Below are 10833 nucleotides of genomic sequence, written 5' to 3' on the forward strand. Positions count from 1 at the left end.
TTAATATACAACATAAGTTTATATATTCTATTAAATTTATACATTATAAATATATGATATACTGTATAAATGTATGGCATTTCTATAAATAGAAGTACTATCATAATTCTATATTTATATTTATATATAATTATAAACTATTATACTATGTAAGCACATAGAATGAATTTTCTATAACAATAATTTTAATATCAGCTTCTTTTTAATGAAAAAATTGTTCTAAGTAGCCGCTGCCGGTAGCGAGCAGAGTGAGGGAAGGTGGGGGTCCGCCCTGGCCGGTGGGCCGCTGGGCCGAAAGTTCCCGCCCGGCTCGGGGGCCGAGCCAGCAGTGCTTCCGCGGCAGCTGGGCAGCGCCTTGCGTCCAGGCTCGCGCCCCAGCTGCCGCCGACTACAGCGGCCGAGAGAAGTTGGGGTCCGACTGGACGCGTACAGGGCCCGGGACCCCAGCGCCGCGGCGACCCCAGAGGAACCGGCTTCTTGCGTCCCGCCTCCCTGGAAGCTCCGCACTGGATTTGCAGATTTATAGGATGACTGCACATTAATGGAAAGAGAAGCATAAACCTATCTTGGTTCATTATGGAGGGAGGTTTGGCAGACGGAGAACCTGATAGAACTTCGCAAATAGTGACGAATCTCAACTTCTGACACCAGGAAAGATGAGTCAGCGCCAAGGAAAAGAAGCTTATTCAACGCCAACCAAAGATTTGCATCAGCCATCTCTTAGTCCAGCAAGTCCTCATAGCCAGGGTTTGGAAAGAGGGAAGGAAGATATTTCTCAAAACAAAGATGATTCTTCACTTTCTATGTCAAAGAGCAAGTCTGAATCTAAACTTTATAATGGCTCAGAGAAGGACAGTTCAACTTCAAGCAAACTCACAAAAAAAGAATCTCTTAAGGTACAAAAGAAAAATTACCGTGAAGAAAAGAAAAGAGCCACAAAGGAGCTGCTCAGTACAATCACAGATCCTTCTGTTATTGTTATGGCTGATTGGCTGAAGATTCGTGGTACTCTAAAGAGCTGGACCAAGTTGTGGTGTGTGTTGAAACCTGGGGTGCTACTGATCTATAAAACCCAAAAAAATGGTCAGTGGGTAGGAACAGTTCTTCTGAATGCCTGTGAAATCATTGAGCGTCCATCAAAAAAGGATGGCTTTTGTTTCAAACTTTTCCATCCTTTGGAGCAATCTATTTGGGCAGTGAAGGGTCCAAAAGGTGAAGCAGTTGGATCCATTACTCAGCCCTTACCTAGCAGTTATTTGATCATCCGAGCTACTTCAGAATCAGATGGAAGGTGCTGGATGGATGCTTTGGAGTTGGCTTTGAAATGTTCTAGTCTTCTTAAACGTACAATGATCAGGGAAGGAAAGGAACATGACCTGAGCATTTCATCAGACAGCACACATGTGACTTTGTATGGCTTATTACGTGCTAACAATCTCCATAGTGGGGACAACTTCCAGTTAAATGATAGTGAAATTGAACGACAGCATTTTAAGGACCAAGATATGTATTCTGATAAATCTGATAAAGAAAATGATCAAGAACATGATGAATCTGACAATGAGGTGATGGGGAAAAGTGAAGAAAGTGACACAGATACATCAGAAAGACAAGATGACTCATATATAGAGCCTGAGCCTGTTGAGCCTTTAAAGGAGACTACCTACACTGAACAGAGCCATGAAGAACTTGGGGAGGCAGGTGAGGCTTCTCAAACAGAAACTGTGTCTGAAGAAAACAAAAGCCTTATCTGGACATTATTGAAACAAGTCCGTCCTGGCATGGACCTATCCAAGGTGGTTCTGCCTACATTTATTTTGGAACCCCGTTCCTTCCTGGATAAACTTTCAGATTACTACTATCATGCAGATTTCCTGTCTGAGGCTGCTCTTGAAGAAAATCCTTATTTCCGTTTGAAGAAAGTAGTGAAATGGTATTTGTCGGGATTTTATAAAAAGCCAAAGGGACTGAAGAAACCTTATAACCCTATACTTGGTGAGACTTTCCGTTGTTTATGGATTCATCCCAGAACAAACAGCAAAACTTTTTATATTGCAGAACAGGTCTCTCATCATCCACCAATATCTGCCTTTTATGTTAGTAATCGAAAAGATGGATTTTGCCTTAGCGGTAGTATCCTGGCTAAGTCCAAGTTTTATGGAAACTCATTATCTGCAATATTAGAGGGAGAAGCACGGTTAACTTTCTTGAATAGAGGTGAAGATTATGTAATGACAATGCCATATGCTCATTGTAAAGGAATTCTTTACGGCACAATGACACTGGAGCTTGGTGGAACAGTCAATATTACATGTCAAAAAACTGGATATAGTGCAATACTTGAATTTAAACTAAAGCCATTCCTAGGGAGTAGCGACTGTGTTAATCAAATATCAGGAAGACTTAAATTGGGAAAAGAAGTCCTAGCTACTTTGGAAGGACATTGGGATAGTGAAGTTTTTATTACTGATAAAAAGACTGATAATTTAGAGGTTTTCTGGAATCCAACACCCGATATTAAGCAATGGAGATTAATGAGGCACACTGTAAAATTTGAAGAACAGGGAGATTTTGAATCAGAGAAACTCTGGCAGCGGGTAACTCGAGCCATAAATGCCAAAGACCAAACCGAAGCTACCCAAGAGAAGTATGTTTTGGAAGAAGCTCAAAGGCAAGCTGCCAGAGATTGGAAAACAAAAAATGAAGAGTGGTCTTGCAGATTATTTGAACTTGATTCACTCACAGGAGAATGGCATTATAAGTTTGCAGATACCCGACCATGGGATCCACTTAATGATATGATACAGTTTGAAAAAGATGGCGTTATTCAGACCAAAGTGAAACATCGTACTCCAATGGTTAGTGTCCCCAAAATGAAACATAAGCCAACCAGGCAACAGAAGAAAGCAACAAAAGGCTATTCCTCCCCAGAACCTGACATCCAAGACTCCTCTGGAAGTGAAGCTCAATCAGTAAAACCAAGTACAAGAAGAAAGAAAGGAATAGAACTGGGAGACATTCAGAGTTCCATCGAATCTATAAAACAAACACAGGAAGNTAGCAAAGACCTGGAACAAACCATCGTTCTACTATAAGGACACGTGCACACGAATGTTCATTGCAGCACAGTTTACAATAGCAAAGACCTGGAACCAACCAAAATGCCCATCGACGATAGACTGGACAGGGAAAATGTGGCACATATACACCATGGAATATTATGCAGCCATCAAAAACGACGAGTTTGTGTCCTTTGTAGGGTCATGGATGAACCTGGAAACTATCATTCTCTGCAAACTAACAGAAGAGAAGAAGATCAAACACCGCATGTTCTCACTCATAGGTGGGTGTTGAACAATGACAACACAAGGACACAGGGAGGGGAGCACTACACACTGGGGTCAGTTGGGGGGAAATACGGGAGGGACGTGGGGAGTGGGGAGTTGGGGAGAGATAGCAAGTAGAGAGATGCCAGATGTAGGTGATGGGGAGGAAGGCAGCAAATCACACTGCCACGTGTGAACCTTTACAACAATCTTGCATGTTCTTCACATGTACCCCAAAACCTAAAATGCAATAAAATAAATAAATGGAAAATATATATATATATATATAAAACATGGCATTTAAACAAAAATCTACAGCCATGTCCAGAAAAAGAAACAAATTAAGTAAACATAAAGAGAAACAACAGACAATAAAATAAAGGAAATCCAGATAGTGGAGTTATATGAAACAGACATTAAAACAATTTTGATAGATGTTCAAGAAAATGAATAACAACGAAATTCACCAGTGAATAAAGTCTATTTATATATGATTAATTTCATTTTTATTTAATAATTTAACTTTTTTTTTTCAAATTGATCCATAATTGTTAACAGTCAAGTGGTAATTTGTCAGGCAGAATTAGAATTAAAAAATAATTATCAAACAGTTCTAAAAGGTCTATTGCACACACAAAAAAGTTATCTTTCCTCTTTCTCCATTCCTTTTCCCGACAATTACACCTTTCAAATACTTAGGTACCTCTTTGCATGTTTATATCCATATTTCTAAATAATTGGTTTTTTTAAAAATATTGATTTCTGATTAAAACATTTAACTGAAGGGTGAAGATATAATGCTCTTACTTGCTTTTCCAATTCACCTGCATACGTTCTGTTCTGATGATTCCATCTATGATTTTTACTTTCATCTCTCATCAGCTAAAATTTGTTTATTTCTATTTTATTTTATTTTACTTTATTTTGAAGATGCAGTTTCTCTCTGTCAACCAGAGTGGAGTGCAGTGATGCAAAATTGGCTCACTGCAACCTGTGTATCCCAGGTTCAAGTGATTTTCCTGCCTCAGCCTCCAGAGTAGCTGGGATTACAGGTACCCACTACCATACAAATCAATTTTTTTGTATTTTTAGTAGAGACAGTGCTTTACCATGTTGGCCAGGCTGGTCTCGAGCTCCTGGCCTGAAGTGATCCACCTGCCTCGGGCTCCCAAATGTGGGCTTACAGTTGTGGTCCACAGCACCCTGCCAAAATTTGTTTATTTTTAACAAATAATAAAATAGTGATTCTGGAACCAACCAAAAATAAACATGTAAAATGCACTCAAGACATATGCTTAAAGCAAATTGGACACAGCAGAAGGGATTAGTGAATGTTAAACAGGTCAGTAATAAAATTTCCTGCTATTGTGTGAGGAGAAGTAAAGGTGGAAACAGAAAAAAATAGTTAGAGAGAATTAGAGCGCAGTGAATAGTCAAACATGCAACTGAAATCTGAGAAGGAAAGGGGAGAAAGAGTGAAGTGAAAGCAAAACTGGCTGAGAATTCTCCAAAACCAATAAAGACATGAAGCCACAGATTCCGGAAGTTCTATAAACTCCAAACAGGATATGTGCAATAAAATCCACATGAAAGCATTCGTCATTACATTTCTAAAACCCAAAGACAAAATATTAAAAGCAGCCAGGCCCCCTGTAGATGACTTGTCAACAAAAATTTAAAAAGCTAGTACAATCATTGTTATCATCTTTGGTCCACTAAAGGAAAATAGCTATTCACTAAGTTCTGAATGCAGGGGACACGCCCGCTAAAAAGAAAACTGAGCAATTTTTGCTTCTATGTTAGTAGGTTGGTGCAAAAGTAATTGCAGTTTTTGCCATTGAAAGTAATGGAGGTAGGGTGCAATGGCTCATGCCTGTAATTTCAGAACTTTAGGAGGCTGAAACAGGTGGATGACTTGAGAGGTCAGGAGTTTGACACCAGCCTGACCAATATGGTGAGGCTCTGTCTGTATTAAAAATGCAAAAATGAGCCCAGCATCATGGTGGCTGCCTGTAATCCCAGCTACTTGGCAGGCTGAGGCAGAAGAATTGCTTGAACCCAGGAGGTTGAGGTTGCCGCGAGCTGAGACCACTCCAGCCTGGCAAAAGAGCAAGATTCCACCTCAAAAACAAAAGTGAGGCCGGGCGTGGTGGCTCAAGCCTGTAATCCCAGCACTTTGGGAGGCCGAGGCGGGTGCATCATGAGGTCAAGAGATCGAGACCATCCTGGCCAACATGGTGAAACCCCGTCTCTACTAAAAATACAAAACATTAGCTGGGCATGGTGGCGTGAGCCTGTAATCCCAGCTACTCAGGAGGCTGAGGCAGGAGAATTGCCTGAACCCAGGAGGCGGAGGTTGCGGTGAGCCGAGATCGCACCATTGCACTCCAGCCTGGGTAACAAGAGCGAAACTTGGTCTCAGTAAAAGAAAAAAAGAAAAAGAAAGAAAGAAAAAGTAACGGCAAAAACCTCAATTATGTTTGCACCAACATACTGTAGTGTCCCTCCCACTATCAACAATTGGAAACTAAACAAAGGTACAAATTAGGTGTTTTCTGTAATTGGACAACTGACAGTACAGGGCTGTGATCCATGTGAGAAGTGAACAAATTACATATGTCCTGTGACTGCCAAGCTTTCTACCTGAAGATATTTTCAGTATCACTGTAGAGGCAAAGGAAGCCAAACAGAACACAGTGGCCTCACTAAATTGAGGGATCAGAGTCATGGAGGCCTAGGTAGCTACATTTTGGGGGACAGGGAACTGGAGAGGAGAAGGCTACACAGATAAAAAGGTAGCAATTTTTCATAAAGATTTCTTTAAGTTTCTAGTTGATAACTCAGATGTGCATTTAAAGACTAAAATCCCATGCCGCTAGGAGGAGAGCAGTTAGTGGAGAGGTGTAAGTACAACAATTTCTAGATGTAAGAAAGGACTGGAACATAGGAAAGTTCTGATGATCCTGGGTGAGAAAACTCATTGGACACCTGGGGAGTACAAGACAGCCCATAGATGGATGGCACCTTCCTGGCAGCAGGAAAAGACTAGCTCTAGAATAACAGCTGTTTTAAGACTTCATCTAAGTTCCTTATAGATCCTGAATATTAGGCCTTTTGATAGGTACATCGTTTGCAAATATTTTCTCCAATTCTATACGTTGTCTCTTTACTTTTTAATTTCTTTCACTTTGCAGGTGCTCTTTAGTTTAATTAGATCCCACTTGCCAATATTTGTAATTGTTATCATTGCTTTGGGCATCTTTGTCATGAAATCTTTGCAGGATCTATGTCCACAGTGGTAACTTACAGGTTTGATTCAAGGGTTTTTATAGCCCCATCAAAACTTAGATTTTAGGCTTAAGCCTTCAATCCATCTTAAGTTGATTTTTGCAAATGGTAAAAGGAAGGGGTCTAGTTTCAATCTTCCACATCGGATAGACAGTTATCCCAGCAACATTTATTGAAAAAGGAATCCTATGACTGTGAAAAGCAGTTTGGCAATCACTAAGAGAACTTAGAGCAGGACTAGCATTTTACTCAGCAATCCAGTGAGTATATTCCCAAGGAATACGAACCTTTCTGCCAGAAAGTCCTGTGCATACATATGTCCATCACAGTACTATTCACAATAGTAAACACATGGAATCAATATAAGTACCAACAACGGTAGACTGGATTTAAAAATGTGGTACATATACACCATGAAATTCCATGCAGGCATACAAAGGAATGAAATCACATCTTTTGCAGCAATATGGATAAAGCTAGAGGCCATTATCCTAAGCAATCTAATACAGAACAGAAAATCAAATACCGCATGTTCTCAGTTAAAAGTGACACCCAAACATTGAGTACACATAGGCAGAAAAAATAGAGGAACAAACACCACGGCGTACTTGAGGGTGGAGTGTGGGAGGAGGGTGAGGATAATAGGACTACCTGTCAGATACTATGTTCATTACCCTGGTAATCAAACAATCTGAACATTAAACCCCTGAAAGACTCAACTGACCTATATAATAATCTTGAACATGTACCTCTGAAATAAAAGTTTAAAAAAAAATTTTTAAATACTAAGAATTTCCTAATAAGAAAAATTCTCCCTAAATTTAAAGGTGAGGGCTGGGCAAAGTGACTCTTGCTTGTAATTGCAGCATTTTGGGAAGCCAAGTGGGTTAATCACCTGAGGTTAGGAGTTCAACACCAGCCTGACCAACATGATGAAAGACAGTCTCTGCTAAAACCAAAGTTAGCTGGGCATGGTGGCAGGTATGTGAATGAACAAGTGATCTTAGCAAGGTCACAGAATACAAGGTCAATGCCAACAATAAACAACTGAAAAATAAAATTTTAAAAACAGTCTCATTGAGGCTGACTGTGGTGTTTCATGCCTGTGATCCCAGCACTTGGGGAGGCTGAGGTGAGCGGATCATGATGTCAGGAGTTTGAGCCCAGCCTGGTCAACATGGTCAAACCCCATCTCTACTAAAAATACAAAAAATATCCAGGTGTGGTGGTGCGCTTCTGTGATACCAACTGCTGGGAACACTAACGCAGAAGAAATGCTTAAACAAACTAAACCGAGATCATGCCACTGCACTCCAGCCTGAGCAACACAGCGGGACACTACCTTTAAAAAAAAAAAATTGCAGGCCTGGCACGGTGGTTCAAGCCTGTAATCCCAGCACTTTGGGAGGCCAAGGTGGGTGGATCACGAGGTCAAGAGATCGAGACCATCCTGGTCAACATGGTGAAACCCCGTCTCTACCAAAAATACAAAACATTAGCTGGGCATGGTGGTGCGTGCCTGTAATCCCAGCTACTCAGGAGGCTGAGGCAGGAGAATTGCCTGAACCCAGAAGGCGGAGGTTGCGGTGAGCTGAGATCGCACCACTGCACTCCAGTCTGGGTAACATGAGTGAAACTCCATTTCAAAAAAAAAAAAAATTTGCCCACTCACAATAATATCAAAAACATAAATTAGAGATAAGTTTAACATGATAAGTCTCAGTTCTTTATGCTAAGAACCTCCAAACACTTATGAGAGAGATTAAAGAAGACCAAAAATAAATGGAAATTAATATATCATTGTAATGGTTTAGAGGTTTAAAATTTTTAAGTTGTGAATTGTCCCCAAATTGATCTACAGGTTCCATCATCCCAATCAATATCATAACAAGCTTTTTGCAAAATTTGACAAGCTGGCTAAAAAAACTGTGTGTGTGTGTGTGTGTGTGTGTGTGTGTGTGTGTGTGTGTGTGTGTATGCAAAGGACATGGAACAGCCAAAACAATTTTTTTTCAGAGGAGAAAGTTGGAAAGACTTTATTTCCAACTGATTTCAAGACTTAAGTATAAAGCTAATCAAGAGTCTGGTTTTGGCACAGGATGGATATATAGAGCAAAGAAATAGAACTGAATAGGAATAGACCCCCTTGTGTGTGACCACTCAGTTTTTCACAAAGGTGCCAAATTAACTGAAATTAATTAATTCAACGAGGATAATCTTTTCATCCAATTGTGGTGGAATAACTGCATATTCATGTGGAAGTAAGGGAATGTTGATGCTTCATTTATTCTACACACAAAGATTAACTCAGAATGGATGGTAGATGTAAGTGTAAAAGCTAAAGACATAAAACTTTTAAAGAAAACCCAGGAGAAAATTTTTGAGGACTTGGGTAAGCAAAAATTTCTTTCTTCCTTCCTTTTTTTCCTTCTTTCTTTCTTCTTTTCCTTCCTTCTTTCTTCCTTTATTTTTAATTTCCCTTGAGTCAGGATCTCGCTGTGTCACCAAAGCTGGCGTGCAGTGGCACAGTCACAGCTCACTGCATCCTTCACCTCCCAGGCTCAAGTCATCCTCCCACTTCAGCCACTGAAATGGCTGGAACAACAGTATTGCACCACCATGCTCAGCTAATTTTTGTGTTTTCTATGTTAGAGAAAGAGTCTCATCATTTGCACATGCTGGTCTCAAACTCTTGTACTCAAGTGATCTGTCCCCCCTCAGCCTTCCAAAGTGCCGGGATTACAAGCATGAGCCACCATGCACAGACAAAAATTGCTTAACGAGGATACAAAAGGTACAAATTGGCCTGGAGGCTGAGGCCCGAGAATCACTTAAACCCAAGAGGCAGAGGTTGCAGTGAGGTGGGACTGTGCCACTGCACCCCAGCCTGGGCAGCACAGTGAGATCTGTCACAAAAACAAAGCAAAAATAACAACAACAAAGGAAAGCACGAATCACAAAGGAAAAATCGGATCATTTTGATTTCATGTAATTTTAAATCTTCTGCTCCTGAAAAATTCATTTTTGAAAAAATAGACAAATCATAGGCATGGAAAAATTAATCAACGAGGACTAAATACATATGAATTATTTCATTCTTATGAAGTTCTAGAACAGAAAAATCAAATCTATATAATGACAGAAAGTAAATCTGTGGATTCCTGGGGTGGAGTGGTTTACTCCAACAGAGTATGAGAGACAAATTTAGGTTGAAGGAACTGTTTACATCTTAATTATGGTGATGGTTACAGAGATTTACACAGTTTTTAAACTCATCAAAGACTACATTTTAAATGGGTACATTTTATTATATGCAAGTTATCCTCAATAAAGTTGATTTGAAAAGAAGGAAAGAAGAAAGTGAAGCCTTAAAAGACTTTTGTTGGAAAGTGGCAAAATCAACACAAGATTCAAGAATGTCGCATCCTGAAGTCAGCTCTTCGGAGGGATAAGAAGGGGGGTTGTCCGTTTGTTCACACTGGATGTGGAGCAGAGCTCAGGAGTCTGGGGGAAAGAGAATCTTAAGCCAAGTTTGCTTAACAAGTATTTTCTTCTGAACCCTGAAGACAAATTTATGAAGAACAATAGAAATGGACAGACTGTGAATCTGTGATATCTAAAAGAGGGCATGTCTAAAATAGGTCATAATGGTAAGGGTATTTATTTGCAGCAAGCTCTTCCTGCAGAACAAAAAGAAGCAGGAAGTTTTCTTAATTATGGCTAATCATAAGACCTCACTGCCCACCCTGTCTTTCTCTCCCACTTTTCTGTGACCTACACATTTTTTCCAGTTGGCATTTCCTGAATTGTGATCTTTATGTCTACCTGGTAAACATAGGTGGAGCATTTGGCCAAGTTCTGTGATTAGTTTTATCAAATTATTGAAATTCAGGGAGAAATTGATAAAAGCCCATGATGTGTAGACAGTGGCTGAGAGGAATGGATGGGCCTCTGGTTCTTGTCACTGGCGCGATCTTCGCTCACGCAACCTCCGCCTCCCGGGTTCAGGCAATTCTCCGGCCTCAACCTCCTGAGTCGCTGGGATTACAGGCACACGCCACCATGCCCAGCTAATTTTTTGTATTTTTTGTAGAAACGGGGTTTCACCATGTTGTCCAGGATGGTCTCGATCTCTTGACCTCGTGATTACCCGCCTCGGCCTCCCACAGTGCTGAGATTACAGGCTTGAGCCACCGCGCCCGGCCTTTTTTCTTCTTTT

General features: G+C 40.4%; 1 protein-coding gene across 1 annotated transcript; it reads left to right on the top strand.

The window, feature by feature from the left end:
• Positions 1-229: 229 nt before the first annotated feature.
• On the top strand, positions 230-3095 carry LOC108297912 (oxysterol-binding protein-related protein 8-like). Its single transcript, XM_017520602.2, is given in 2 exon segments — positions 230-616; positions 619-3095. Coding segments are annotated over 2 exon segments (2517 nt in total). The 5' UTR covers positions 230-576.
• The last annotated feature ends 7738 nt before the right edge of the window (positions 3096-10833 follow it).

Source organism: Cebus imitator, unplaced genomic scaffold (assembly GCF_001604975.1).
Source record: "Cebus imitator isolate Cc_AM_T3 unplaced genomic scaffold, Cebus_imitator-1.0 Scaffold860, whole genome shotgun sequence".
NCBI classification, from domain to species: domain Eukaryota; kingdom Metazoa; phylum Chordata; class Mammalia; order Primates; family Cebidae; genus Cebus; species Cebus imitator.